The sequence below is a fragment of the Mercurialis annua genome, linkage group LG4 (assembly GCF_937616625.2).
Source record: "Mercurialis annua linkage group LG4, ddMerAnnu1.2, whole genome shotgun sequence".
Taxonomy (NCBI): Eukaryota; Viridiplantae; Streptophyta; class Magnoliopsida; order Malpighiales; family Euphorbiaceae; genus Mercurialis; species Mercurialis annua.
In genome coordinates this window covers 14,804,358-14,819,966 of record NC_065573.1, presented here as the reverse complement: position 1 = coordinate 14,819,966, position 15,609 = coordinate 14,804,358, and the positions used below count along the sequence as shown (strand labels likewise).

At 35.3% G+C, this 15,609-nt stretch overlaps 1 protein-coding gene and 1 non-coding gene across 2 annotated transcripts; one reads left to right on the top strand and one right to left on the bottom strand.

Annotated features, from left to right (window-relative positions):
- Window positions 1-6,769: 6,769 nt before the first annotated feature.
- On the bottom strand, window positions 6,770-9,754 carry LOC126678327 (uncharacterized). The gene is made up of 2 exons (XM_050373229.1): window positions 9,425-9,754; window positions 6,770-7,705 (listed from the first exon to the last, which is right to left on the bottom strand). The coding sequence occupies exons 1-2, from the start codon at window positions 9,752-9,754 to the stop codon at window positions 6,770-6,772; spliced, it is 1,266 nt and encodes a 421-aa protein (XP_050229186.1).
- Window positions 9,755-12,751: 2,997 nt separating this feature from the next.
- LOC126679670 (small nucleolar RNA R71) lies at window positions 12,752-12,859 on the top strand. The gene has a single exon (XR_007640957.1). It is a non-coding gene; the product is annotated as a small nucleolar RNA R71 (small nucleolar RNA).
- Window positions 12,860-15,609: the final 2,750 nt, after the last annotated feature.

Sequence of the window (15,609 nt, the reverse complement as noted above, 5' to 3'; positions counted from 1 at the left end):
GGTGTCTCGATCCAAGACACCAAAGTGAAGTGGTTGTCTTGGATCGAGACACTTACTTAACTTGGTTGTCTCGGTCCGAGACACCTCATTTAAAGGGGGAATGCTGAAATGTCTTGATTGGTCTTCAAATATAACACATGGATTGATGAGGTTGCGTGATCTTAGCATTTCAAAAGAAACAGAAAACACATGGATTGATGTGCTGGCATCATCCTAAGATCTTCAAATTTTAATCTTGTTTCTATCCATCGCCAACTCCATCACCCGAACTGCCGGTGTTCAATTGACACAAAAGATTTAATTTTCTAACTTAACTCCTATTCAATTTTTATATGTCTAATTTCTTAACATTGAGAAAATTGCATCGAAATGTGTGAGCAGGGTTGGAAAATTGAATGTAGTTGCTTAGGATTGTTTGTTTTTGAAATTTTTGTTGTTTTTAGTTTGTGTGTTGTTGATGTTTTATTAATGAGAAATTTTGGTCAAACCTTTGAGCATACCCCCTAGCTTAATGTGTTAGCATGATAGTTAAGTTGATCAAAATTTAGCTAGGGGGTATGCTCAAAGGTTTGACCAAAATTTCTCATTAATAAAACATCAACAACACACAAACTAAAAACAACAAAAATTTCAAAAACAAACAATCCTAAGCAACTACATTCAATTTTCCAACCCTCCTCACACATTTCGATGCAATTACCTCAATGCTAATAAATTAGACATATTAAATTTGAGCCTAAGGCCTTTCTTGTTTTTAAACCACATTTTCACACATTTAACCTTCAAAATTTACCTCTTTGAACACCCTAATTGACTTGATTGACTTTGATGTTTAAAAAAATACTTGAATCTAGTTTGATGAAAAGAAAAGAAAAGTGGACAATGTTGGACTTATTTAATTAATTCAATTTATGGCCCATGTGACTTATGGTTAATTCTAACAGTACGGGCCCAATGTGATGGTTGTTGGGCTTAATGGTTAGAATTAGGGTTTCAATCCCTTCACCTCTCCCTTATATAAAGTCACCTTAAAGTGAAAAGAAAAACACGTACAATAAACAAATTACAACAGCTTTCTAATCATCAAGAAAGCAAGAAAGGTTAAAGGAAGAGAGGCGAGAAATTCGTCTATTAATCGAATAAGAAGGTTTCCGCAACAAAAATTATCTTCAATCTATTCACTAAGGTTTGAAAGCATGGATCAAGGTATGTAAATATGGCTGAATTAAATTGCGTTATAGATCTTGCAATTATGTGATTTAGGTTAAAGTATTTTGCTTACAGCTATGTGATTTAGGTTAAAGTATTTTTCTTACAGTTGGTATCAGAGCGTTATAACGCTTTTGATTCGCCATGAAAAGTTTTATTCATATACTACCATTAATGGGTGTTTAAGATTTTGAATTTCTAAACACATTAAAGCTTTTGATTATTCAAATTACATGAATTGATTTTATGATTTGATGTAATTGCTTGTTGGTGGTAATTGTTTGAATTAACTTTTTAAAGTGTAGATTCGCAGTTTTTTGTCACTGCAAATCAGCTGAGTTCAAACAATCATAACTCTTTTCTCCGAATGAGTTACGGGAGCTACAATATATTTTTGGGTGATTTACAAAAATACCTCAAAAACTATAAATATTTGTCAAAAATAACTCAAAAACTGAAAATTTATTAACGTACCTAAATTTTTTAAATATTTATTTTTTTACTCTGCATTTTATTTTTTTGCTCCGCAGTTGCAAACAGTTGCAAACAATTTCAAAAAACACAATTTGAAACTGTTTTACAAAACGTTTCAAATACAGTTTCTAATAGAGTTTTAAAGACAATTTCTAATTGGGTTTCAAAAGGTTTATAACTGTTTTTTAAAGTAGACATATTTCAAACCGTTTATAATACAGTTTCAAACAGTTTAAACAAAACGGAGTATTTTTACAAATTTTTTCATAGTAAAAAAATAAATTTCGGAGTAAAAAAATATTTTTTTTAAAAAAAGGTAAAAAAATAATTTTTCAAAAAACGAAGTATTTTTGCAAATATTTTTAAAAAAGGAATATTTGTGCAAATTCCTCTATATTTTTAAATACTGATTTGAGTTTTCTAGATGGGTTTTTCTAGTTCTTGAAACAAAATTGATTTGACAGATCAAAACGAGTGTTTTGTAAAACTGCTGCAAACTAAAAATTTCAGATTAATTAAAAGTTTTGATTTGCACATGTTTTGATGCTCTAATCATATTAAGGCGCTATAAAATTCTATAAACCAATTAAAATTGCTTATTTACAGCAAGTAAAGATTAGGGTTTATAATTTTATAATTAAAGATTATTTGCTAAATTGAATGTCTATGTATTGGATAACATGTTAGTCACCAAAGTGGCCGTGTTAAAGGTTTTAGACATTTGATTGTTAAAGTTTATTTTATTTAATTGAATGTCTAGATATTGAATAGCATGTTAGTCACCAAAGTGACCGTGTTGAAGGTTTTAGACGTTTGATTATTAAAGATTATTTGCTAAATTGAATGTTTGTGTATGGTATGGCATGTTAGTCGCCAAAGTGACCTTGCTATAAAATGTTTAACGTTCAAATGTGCATCTCAATTGTTTATATTAATTGATGCTGTTATATGACATTAAAGATAAATTGAACAATTGAGTTCATAAACTATGACGCTATGAGGTGACCCAAAGGTAGACCATTACTTATAGTTAATGAAATTAAAGAGATAAATCATCATACTTTGTAGAGAGATCATGTTTCAATATGTGAAAATATTGTTGAAAAGTATTTATCTACATGATTCTATCACATGAAATTTTTACACTAAATTTCCAAAAAAATTGTGTTTTGGTTAAATATGATGAATTATATATTAAAGTTTATTTATTTGGCATCATTATGGTTTATGGTTATGTGTTTAAGGATTACCCAAAGGTGAACTTAAATACAACTAGTTTTCTTCTCCAACTTCCATTCTCATATGTTGCCCCCTCGAGAAACGCTTACTACTTGATCTCGAGTATTTACTTTCGTTACATAGTTCTGGTTTAGGTATACTTACAAGAAAAACAAATCTGTTTGAAATGGTTCAATCATCTTGGGTACCCTTTTTCAAAATAATTTGTTTAAAACTCACTTTTAATACATCTGCATAATTGTGCACTAGGGTGATGACCTCTCTCATCCTCAAAGAGTTGCCACAACTTACTTTTCTATGAGTGATGCATGTTGTACTAATGCATGTATTCATATATGTAGTGATGCATTTCTATCATGCCGTGACAGTTATACACATTTATCTCATGTCTAGGCACAATTATGCTTTTAAAATCATTCAAATGAATAACCATGACAGGTTATATCATTTAGTTTTGTAAGTTTCCTCCGCACCTTTAACTTTGTAACCAGTAAAATTTCTCCACAACTACTCCACTTCTCTGAATTCGTACTTCCTATGTCAATCGTCTCCTTGTACTACTATTAAATGACTTCGACAATGTCTTCACGTTATTTCCATGCTTGATATTCAAGCATCGTTATCGAGTCGTCTAGACCACATGCACGCGTATATCGTAGTCTTATATCCCAAAAGGGAAGGCTGAGAACCTATGAAACATAAGAATAGGTGCAAGAGACATGACTCGAATCCTATGTGCTGCAGTAGCTCCTATGAGTACCTGTAACACCTACCCCATACTCCATTTTCATGTATCAGTAATGTTTTTAAATTCTCAAGTCCGAGAACCATTGCTATGGTACCAACTTTGTCACGACCCGATTTCCACCTAAAACTCTAGCCGAGACCGGCGCTATGGAATGGGAGTGGTTGCTCCGAAACCCGTAGCAAGTCTAAAAACCTTTGTAAAAAATTTCGCAAATCAAGACCATACATCACGTTTTATCAGTTTTCAAAAAACGTTGTTGAAACATTTCCCTCGTTTAACGAAAACACATTTCTGAAAAACGGGTTCTTAAAATCCCGATTGTATTTAATCAGAGCGCAAACATCAATCTCTTATGATGTACCTGCTCTGTTTCTAATACAATGCTAAAATGCTAAAAACATAAAACTAGTGTATCTCTCAAACAACTGGTCCAAGCACTTTAGAAAACACGCATCTTTTCGAAACATATATCTTATACAGTAGTTCAAATCAGAGTTTATCAAAATAGTTTGAACTGCTGTAAACAGAAAGACAGACTTCCCAATACCCAACTACTTGCAGCTCTAGAGGTATGGCTGACATTGACTTCTGGAATTATTGTGGTAGTCTGACCTTGTACTTGATAACCTGAAAGGTAAACATTAGGGAGGGTCAGAAATATAAATATTTCTGAGAGAGTGTACAATTTTGCAATTGAACATTCAAATCGCAAATATATGAAATATTTGTATATATAAAATATAGCCAATTAATCAATCCAGAAGAAACCCTAAAATGAATCCCCTTTTGGTACTATAGTCGACGCTATAGTAAATGCTCTCTTGTTTAAAACAGGATGAACTGTGCACCCACAACGTCACAGCCATCTTAACTCTGTGTAGGATTATCTGGGCCGGAACCAAGTCATTGCCGCCTCAGGACTACCCGTTATCTGGCCTGGAACCAAGTCCCCCAAAACTTATGCCCATGCTAGCTCGTTAGTCAAACATTCTAGTGTTCCAACTCGGCTGATCGACTACTCCTCAGATCTAATTGGGATTCGAACGTTAGAATATATTCAAATATTAAATCCCTAACTTAATCGTATCTTATTTTAATATTGACTCGCGTTTCGTTGAAATTGGCTAATTGACAACGTTACCGTCGATAATTAAAATTTGGCGATTACGGCGACCTCGACGTAACATCTCGGAATATTAATATCCTAATCGTAATATAAAATTATCTTGACGGTTTTCCAAACCGCTCTAAGATTTCTAAATTATATATACAATTTATAATTTAATTGGTACTAATTAATAATTTTTAATTGTTTAAAAACTAAAAGCTAAAAAACTTAAAGAACCAAGTCTTACCTTTTTTCGAGCTCCGAGAGAGAGCTCCATTTCTCTCTAATTGTGCGTGTGGGATGGCCTATTTATAGGCACATCCCACCGTCTCATATTTTATTATATATATATATATATATATATATTAATTTTTAGCCTTTAATTATACGTCGAGACTTTCAAATTTCAACATTTTAAATTTTGAGGTTTTGTCCAAAACATTAAACTCTCCATTAAGAGTGGTATATTGATATATCAATTATTAATATATCAATTTATACAACGCTAAAGAGTATTCTCAATTTTATAAATGCTGTTCATACTCGTATATTGAAATTTAAATTTTAAACTTATATTATTACGATATTCTTTTACGGATATGTATAAATTAACTTTACGTATTCCGAATTTATTAAATCACTTTCCGTGATTTAATTTAATAACCGTGACAACAAGATTTCATTATGTAGCTTCTCCGTTCCCAGGAGCTTCGAAGTAAGTCCTCGGGGATTTTGCTTTTATAATCCCAGCTCTTGCAAACGTACTTGTACTGGGATATTATAAAGGCTGTATTGGCTTTACACCACCTACAAGCTTCAGAAGGTGGAGATTGTTTTTAGGAAGTGTCAAAGATGTCGCGATCTTCTTGTTTGGGGTTGGGACTTTACACTTGGGGCTTTTGCGGCTACTGTCGGGGTTTTGGATTTGACCTATGTTTGCTTTAACGACCATTTTTAGTCGGTTGTGGTAAGCCAGTCTGGTTTGCTTGTGAATCCAGCTTTCGAATCGTCTCTCTCAATCCTTGCATGAACCCCACTCCTCATGACCAGCGCGCCTCACTTCTAACTGCATAAGAGAGAGATACCGCGTAGAGAAACACTCGAATTTTTATCCTACCTTGGGCTTGGATAATTCTAATGATCCGTGAACCGGCAACGCTAAAGAGTATTCTCAATTTTATTAATGTCGTTCATACTCGTATATTGAAATTTAAATTTTAAACTTATATTATTACGATATTCTTTTACGGATATATATAAATTAAATTTACGTTTAAATTAAATTTACGTATTCCGAATTTATTAAATCACTTCCCGTGATTTAATTTAATAACCTTAAATAGTCAAACCTTACTATTATCCTTTAACTATTAAACTTAGTCTTTCTGAATATTTTTCTTAATATTCGAAACCTCAAAATATTATTTTTAATATTTTGATTACTCAAATTTGACCTCGTGGCATATTCTAATTACTTAAAATTACGGGGTATTACAACATGACTCTTCACCATTTGCACAACCCTCTTCTCTTGAGCTGCCGATAGCTTGTTGGATATAATAATTGGAAGAGTTTTGTTCTCACCAACAAAAGCATACCAGAGATGAGGTGGTACCTCGGAAGATGGGGGTTTAATCCCCTCATTCTTGATTAGAATCTCCGGTTTGGGTTCATCTTCCTCGGAATACTCATCGTCAGGCTCATCGGAATGGAAAGTAACCATTGAGAGTCGAGAAAAAACAGTCTCGTTTGCCAAATTGCATGTTCTTTTTAGAACATAAGGTGTCTCGATTGAAACATAAGGTGTTTCGATTGGGACGGCCTTTTTTCGATCGAAACAGGCTACTTGATGCTCCTTTCTGCTTTTTTTTTTCTTTGGTTTCTATTTCTGAATAAACAAAAGCGTTTTGAAAGAAACAGGTTTTTGGGAATTTTTGTTGTTCCAAACTCCCTTCTGTGCCATCATTTAGCCTTTCAATGTTCAATATTAGTTACTTCTCAACCAATTCCATCCTCATGCATTCTTCCTCCTCGATGGCATTCCGCATCACTCTCTTCATGTCAAATTTGACCTTTTCTTTATCGAGTCTCAAAGCAAGCTTTCCGGCGTGCACATCAATTAAAGCCCGGCCGGTATTCATGAATGGCCGACCAAGGATCGTAGGGCACTCCTTATCCACCACATAGTCTAAGATCACAAAATTCACTGGAAAGATGAATTTATCCACTTTAACAAGCACATCTTCGACCAAACGATACGACTTCATAAGAGAGTGATCAGCGAGTTGCAATACCATTAAGGTGCGCTTCACCAGATGATCACCAAATAAGGACCTAAAAAGAAACAAAGGCATCAAATTAATGCTAAGACCCAAATCACACAAGCGATTAATAAAATTCATGTTTCCAATAGTACAAGGAATAGTAAAACTCCCTGGATATTTTATTTTGCTTGGCAAGTCATTTTGTATGATGGAACTACTACTTTCCGTTAAGGAAATGGTGCCGTCTTTCTCCCAACTCATCTTGTTCATGATGTCTTTGAGAAACGTTTTGCATATTGAGGCATTTCCCTCAAAGCATCCACAAGACTTAGATTGATTTGGAGCTTTTTGAATCTCCAAGAACTTGTGGAGCTTTTGAGTGTCGGGAACTTTCTTCAATCTACCCGGAAATGGGACCTTAGGGACAAACAGTGGAGGTGGAGGTGGTCTCACATAAGGTTCCTCTACTTCAATCAAAGCCTCCTCACTAGCCTTGAGTGGCTCTTGACTAGAGCTAGCAACATCTACCACCACTTGGGGTTCATCTTCCTTAATTCTTGGCCTTTTTCCACTAGACTTCTTAAGAATCTTCCCACTTCTAAGTTCAACCGCCTTGAGTTGCTCCCTTGGATTGTTTTTCGTAGTGATAAGAGTATTTTGCTCCTATTTAGGGTGCCGTTTCCGCATGCTTTTATTATGATTTATCACGTTTTTATGGTATTCCGAGTGCCTTATTATATGTTTTAGTATTTCAGGTACTTGGAAGCATTGCGGAAGCATTTTGGTACAAAAGATGGAAAAGTCGACGGAAAAGAGGCGAAAGCTCATTTGCAAGTCTGAAAAGCCGACCCCGCTGCACTAATTGGCAAATTGGAACAAGTTAGAAGCCTCAAATGAATTTGTGTTCTTCATGAAAGTTAAAGTAGACGTCCCAAGATTTTCAACGGTTCAAGAACCGACTCAATCGGACATTTCTACAAACAGTTATGAAGTTTTGAAGATCGGAGCTGAAATCGCAAAGGCAAGCTCGAATGGACATCAATCACTCAACAATGCAATCTCGAATGGACACCAAGCAAATTCTAGGAATTCCGGAACAAAATGACACTCACAATAATCAATTAGGCTCAAAATGCTCAAAAAAATTAGCAAAAATGGTGCCATGCTCACATGCTTATGTCCTATGAATTCATGCCAAAATATGCTCATACTCAAAGTGACACAAAAATTTCAATTCAATGCACATATCATGAATTCGAATCAAATACCTCGATCATGCCTAAAAATCACACCATTCTAAGGTCCGTTTGAATGCTAAATACACATGTCTAATTCCATTGCATTTCATTAAGCAAGCATCAACCATAAATTGCTTAAACTAGACAAAAGCATTTAGACATTCATAAACCGGGAGATACTAATTGTTGACAAATTTTCAAAAATTGCATAAATTCTCATTTCCATAAACATGATTTCAAGACAAGAGATTAGTGCTAGGCAACACCACAACCTACACACTATAAAAACAAAAACAAAACTTGCAAGAAAATAAACTAACAATCCTAACACAAGAAAGCAATAAAAATATCAAAAATAAAACTCTAACACATTCACTTTTCAACCCTCCTCACAGTATTTCAATGCCATGCCCACATTGCAATGAAATAAAACAGAAAATTGCATGAGTTAGAGTTGGAGAAAGCAAATCTTAGAGTTCAATCGAACTCGGGTGGCTCGGGTGATGGAGTTAAAAGGGCTAGTATGCGTCTTGTGAAAGTCCTAGATCGCACCACGTCATCAATCCAAGTGATAATTTAAAGATCAATGAGAAAATTTCGAATCCACCCTTTTAAGGAGCTTGTCTCGAATCGAGACAAGGAGAAACAAAAATTTATGTTTCTCCTTTCTTGGGGAAACTTGATTTTTCTCTCGATTTTTCTAGGCCAACTACTACACAACCCAAAACCGAACACACCACGTGTTATCTTGAACAAAAATGTAAAAATAATAAACACAAAGTACCAAGAAGAAATAAAATGAAAGACAAGTAAAGAAAACAAAAGCAATAAATCTAAACTCTCGGGATTGCCTCCCAAGTGCGCTTTAATTAGAGTCCAAAGCTAGACTCTTCGCATAAAATTGTCAAAAATACAACCTAACATGAGGAAGCCGTCTTGGTAGCATATTCTCCCTCTTCTCCGTTGTTGGCTCCTCCAAATAAAGCTCATATGATATGAAGTATGCTTGTACTCTAAAATAATGAACATGACGAGTACGAAGCATTTTCATATATTTAGTATTATTTCCGTCATATTCGGAATCAAACCCCTCTAAGAATGGATCTTTATAATCAAAGGATTTGTGGATTTCCTCGTAGAGTACCGTAGTACCAAATTCCGCTCCACTTTTGACATTTACGCTTGCGGATGTTGTAGATGGGCGGGAAATCAAAGTTTCAAGTTCACTATTCTCACACTTTTCTCTTTCAATCTCAATGTGAACCTTTGTGGGAGGATATTCTACTAAAGCATCATCACCTTTCAACTCTATGGACATGGCATGTTGTATTGGAGTAGCTTCGATTTTGGTTAATAATCCTTCTTGGTTTGTGTCTTGCAAAGCACTAGCTAACCGAGCAACTTGTATCTCTAGGCTATGAAGATGTGTAGATTGAATTTCGTTGTGTGCCTCCATTCTATCTAACAACTCCATGATCTTATTGATTTTGCTAGATTCATCAAATATTTCATTTTATTGAAAACCATGCAATTATTGTGGTTCATTGCCAAAATTTGAGTTGAAGTCCCATTGGTTTTGAGGTGGGTGATAACTTGAGTTGAGATTCAAGTTTTCATTGAAGTTCTCCCAATTGTTGTCCCAACCATAGTTCGGAGGGTTGTGCCACCCCGGATCATACATGTCGGAACAAGGGTCACTAGCTTGCCATTGATCACCCACATAGTTAACACGCTCATTCCACTCCGGATAGAGTTCGGAACACTCATCTCTGGTATGACTAAAATCCCCACAAATCTCATAATTATAGTGAATATTTTGATCCCATGCCATTTCCCATGCCATTGCTCCTTCCCGACTAGATTCGCCAAAAAGGAATATCCGAGGGTGAACCCATAACTACCCAATTTCCCTACACACACTCAAACAACAATAACACGCGTAAAATCACAAAAGCACAAGCCAAAAGAAAGAAATAAAAACAGAAAAAATAAAATGCTAAATCGACCTAAACTCAAAAGTAATTTTACTCTACTAGTGAGCAATTATCCCCGGCAACGGCGCCAAAAACTTGTTGAGATTCAACCGCAAGTAACGGTATCGTTCATAAGTAATAAAGTGGACAATAGTCTGAAAAGTGATTTTGGTATGTGAAAAGATTACTAATGTCAAAACAATCATCAAACACGGAATTAATAATAATGGAAAAGCTCCTAGAGGTTGCTAATCATGCCAAAACGGTAAATAGGTAAGTTTGGGTCGGAGCTAAGGATTTTAGGTCGGATCAAGCTATTCTACGGAATCACTTCCGCTCTCTCGAGCCGGAAGCGGAGAATCAAACTTGATTAAAACACCGAAATCTAATCCACTCTCGTACTCATAGATTTCGATAGAATCAATCAAGCCAATTAATAAGCAAACTACACAACCAAATTAGCCCTAGGTCACGCTAGTGCACCTAAGTCTCAAGCTTGTACTCCCCTAGGTATAATTTAATTAGTTAACTCTCGCCCTCCTAATTAAATCACAAATCATAGATTAAAAGATCACTTTAATCTAAGCACTAGGTCCAAGGAGTACAACAACCATATTAATCCAAAAACTCTAACCCTAATCACCTATATAATCAAACATGGCAATCAAAACAACCCCTAAACAAAGGATCTAGCCACTAACCATCATCATAACACAACTAATTAAACAATAACAAAGATTAAGCATAGAGTAAAAAATAAGTACCTTGAAATGATAAATGAACATTAAAAGCATGAAAAAGATAATGAAGCTTCAATAAATAAACTAATACTTGTATTGAACAACTTTCCCAAAGTAGTAAAATCTGGAAATAAGCTTGAAGAACACTAAGAACTATGATGATCTATTACTACAAATAGTAAGAACAATAAGAACTAAAACTAAAAGTTATTGCTACAACTAAAAGCTAGAGAGAATGTTGCTACAATAATGAAGAGTGACTACTATTTTCTATCAAATCACTACTCAACCCAAAAAGGAGATAAGAGGGTTTATATATGTTTACGAAAGAGGAAAGAAAAACATCAACTAAAAGAGTGTTTGGCCCAAAGAAGCAATGAGAATCAAGCCTTGAAGCATTTGAAATTAGATTTTCCCCCTTACACAAGCTTATGCTCGAATCGAGCTTGATTTTTGGCTCCTCAAGCTCGATTCGAGCATGAAATTCTGGAACTCAGAGTGGTGAGCTCGAATCGAGCTCCCTCTTGGTCTTGGTGAGTTCAATTCGAGCTTGCCTTTGCGATTTCAGCTCCGATCTTCATAACTTCATAACTGTTTGTAGAAATGTCTGATTCAGTCGGTTCTTGAACCGTTAGAAAGCTTGGGACGTCTACTTTAACTTTTATGAAGAACACAAATTCATTTGAGGCTTCTAGCTGGTTCCAATTTGCCAATTAGTGCAGCGGGGTCGGCTTTTCAAACTTGCAAATGAGCTTTCGCCTCTTTTCCGTCGACTTTTCCATCTTTTGTACCAAAATGCTTCCGCAATGCTCCCAAGTACCTAAAATACTAAAACATATAATAAGGCACTTGTAATACCATAAAACGTGATAAATCATAATAAAAGTATGCGGAAACGGCACCCTAAATAGGAGTAAAATACTCCTATCACGTAGTAGATAGCAATCCCCCTTGAGCTCTCCCTTAGAGTTCAAGTGCCATTTTTGAAATTTGAGTTTCGAGATGATGGATAGTGGAGGCTTGATTCTTATCCTTTTACTCCATTTTATCAAATTTCTCCAACAACTTGTCCATCTTACTCTTCTCATCCAAGTTCTTTTGTGGTTGGAACCCGGGAGGGTGTTGAGGCCTACTACCAAAGTTGTTTCCTTGATTGTGATTACTGTGGTAGTTACCTTGTTGTTGTTGTAGAGATCTATTGCCACTATGGAAACTTGGCCCCGCTTGTTGAGAAGCTTGAACATTGCCTTGACCATCATTGTTTCTCCATCCAAAGTTAGGATGATTTCTCCACCTGGATTTGTAAGTATTTGAGTAGGGATTATTTGCTTGGCGTTTCCACCAACATAATTCACGTACTCACTCCATGCTTGACCCGTGGCAAAACACTCTTTACTAGTATGGTTGTAATCCCCATAATGCTCACAACCCACTTGCACATACGCGACCGGAGCATTCCTCGGATTCACTTGCTTCTTGAGAGCATCCAATTGACTTTGTAGAGAGGCATTCGTAGCTTTCATGGATTCAAATTCTTGTACTTGGTAAAGTGTCATCACCGACTTTTGGGTCGATGGTCTTCTCCAATCTGAGGACCAATTACTACTCACAACAGCCAACTTCTCAATCGAATCGTTTGCTTCCTCATATGTCTTTTACATCAAAGAACCCCCCCCCCCCCCCGATAGCGCACCGATGGTAGCCCTTCTGGTCTCACTCAAGCCATGATAAAAAAATTTCACCACATGTTCTCTTTTGAGGCGATGGTGAGGGATATATCTTTGGAGATCCTTAAACCTCTCCCAAGCTTCATAGAGAGATCCCCCATCGTATTGGTAGAAGTCAATAACATCCTTCTGTCAATTTTACAGTCCTACCCATCAGAAAGTATTTTGTGAGGAAATCTTGGGCGAGATCCCTCCAATTGTGAATCAAAGCGTTTGGTAGTGAGTGAAGTCACAAGCTTGCTTTGTCTCTTAAAGAGAAAGGGAACATTCTAAGCTTGATTTGGTCGGCAATGACATTGTGAAGCTTGAATGTGTCTAGGACTCCCAAGAACTTCGCGATGTGGGCGTTTAGATCCTCACTTTGCAACCCGTAGAAAGCGCACCGATTCTCTAGGAGTTAGATCGATCTCGGCTTTATCTCGAATGTGGCCGCTTGGACCGGTTGAGCAAAACATCCATACGTGGCATTATCGACATTCAGGAGGAAGAAGTCTCTCAAAGTTTGCCTCGACGGTTGTTGGCCTTGCACTTGGGGGCGGTCTTGCCCTTGGTACAGTTGTCGATTCCAATCATCAATTAGAGGAAAAGGAGGTGGGTTTAGTTGTCTCACTCCATCAACTTGAGGATGGTACCTCTCTTCCTCATAGTCATCTTCCACATTTTCCATAATTACGGGTCTACGATTCTCTTTTCCTACGCTTCTTTCAAAGCCTCCAAGGTTCTCTTGGAATGGTTCAAGAGGGAGATTGGCACGTCCTGTATTATGCACACTAGAGGCAATTCCTACACAAACAAGAACAAGCAAATCGAGCGTAAACCAAGAAAACACAAAAATGGAACAAATAAAAGTAAAAACAAAAAATAAATCTATCTCGACTGAATTTCAAAATACTTTCAATCAATCAAACACAATCTCATCCCCGGCAACAACGCTATAAACTTGTTGGTCATTTACCCCAAGTGCACGGTATCGCAACGCATGATATAGTGGACTAATGTCTGTTATCGAACCCACAGAGATGAGAAGGATTTAATGAGCATGAAAATCGATTTTGAAATGCAATTCGTTTAGAAAATAAACATTTGAATTTTGATTAAACAGTTACGAAGCAAGAACCAAATAATTAAACGATATAAATACGAAACAAAAAAATTATCAAACTAAACAATCAACTAATAAACGGGTTTCCAACAAGGATAAACAGCGCTTATAGGTTTCTAACAAATGCCGAAATAATTCTAGTTAACCAGGGTTGTGTATTGAACTTGGTTCGGGTCAAGCTATCCAATAGCCTCAACGTCCGCTCTCGAGTTTAGAGTTAAGAAAATCAAACTTTGATTAATAAGTCAATCTAAATCGCTCTCGCGTAATTAGATTTCGCCTAAATCAATCAAACACAATTAACGAGCAAACTTAAAGACCGCCTATTCCCTAAACCGCCCTAGCGTGATTAGGTCCTAGGTTCGTGATTGCCATTATTCGTCTAGTCAACTAGCTCTCTCCCAATTAACTAAACTACTAAACAAAGGTTAATAGGAATCAAGTCAACCTAGTTATTAAACATAACAATCACAACTAACCCTAATCAGCTAATCAACTAAACAAGCATTCATTATCAACCCCTAAACAAGGGGATTTAGATACTAACAACTAACATGGTATCAATAGCTAAGCAAGAATAAAGAGTAAACATAGTAAAGAGAATTGTTACCTTGTAATAATAATAAATGGAGACCCAATTAAATAAAATAGAAAAGGAATACAAATAGTTCTGAAATACAAAGCTAAAACATGTATTTGGTAGCCCGAGGCATTTTAATTTTGATTTTTCAAATGATTATTTGGTAGCTCGAGGCATTTTGGATCCGAATTTGATTGGTTGTTTGGTTTGTGATAAAGAGGAAACAAGTATTCATATTATTTGCCACTGTACTTTTGCTTGGAAGTTTTGGTGTTTGATCTTAGTTAAGTGCGATATTTTATGGGTTTCTCTTCCTTCCACAACTCTCTTTTTAGTATTTAATCTTCTTTTACCAACACTAAATTCAGATAGTTATTATATTTGATTTGGTTTTTGACATCTGGGAGTTTTGGAAATCAAGGAACAACATTGCATTGGGATAAAATCTCTTCCTCTCAAAACCAATTGAACATGTTGAGGAGATTTCATTGCATTGGGATAAATCAGAGCAAGCTTATGTGAACTGGATAATTAATTGTAATTGAGGAAGAGGATAATGTGCAAAGAATGAAGAAAAGGATGAAAGGAAGACACTTTGTTTTTTAAAAGTTATAGAACCAGTTTAATTGTAATTGAGGAAGAGGATAATGTGCAGAGAATGAAGAGAAAAAAGTGGCGGTGGGGAGTAATAGAAATTTGAGAAAAGAGATAATAGTTCGAGGTTATTAGATGACAAAATGGATATTAAAAGTGAAAAATATATAACTTTGAAATTACATGAACATTGAAAGAGGTCAAAAAATTATTTAAATTTTATTAAATTGATTAAAAATTGAATATTTTTTTAAGTGAAATGTATTCCACAGTTTATAAAACTGAAAATCTACTTGATGTGAATCAGATGTAAACCTATATCAACTAACCTACCTTTATTCGATTTTTAATAAAAAAATTCTTACTGCTCTTTACAATCTTAAATGACATTTTATATAGAAAGAATTTTGAGATTTAGTCTAATGTACAAATTGAATATCTCTTTTAAATGAAATGTGTTTGACAACCCATAAAACCGAAAATAAACCTGATGTGAACCAGATGTGAACCTATATAAAATGAACTACCTAATTCAATTTTTAATAAAAAATGTCTTATTGCTCTTTACAATCTTAAGTGACATTTTACATAGAGAGAATTTTGAGATTTAGTG

Excerpts from the sequence above, each read along its gene's own strand:
- LOC126678327 (XM_050373229.1), bottom strand. The coding sequence starts at position 9,754 with ATGGAGTTGTTAGATAGAATGGAGGCACACAACGAAATTCAATCTACA. Across the intron at positions 7,706-9,424 it reads GAGCGGAATTTGGTACTACG|GAGCAAAATACTCTTATCAC; the intron begins GTACTCTACGAG and ends CACCCTAAATAG.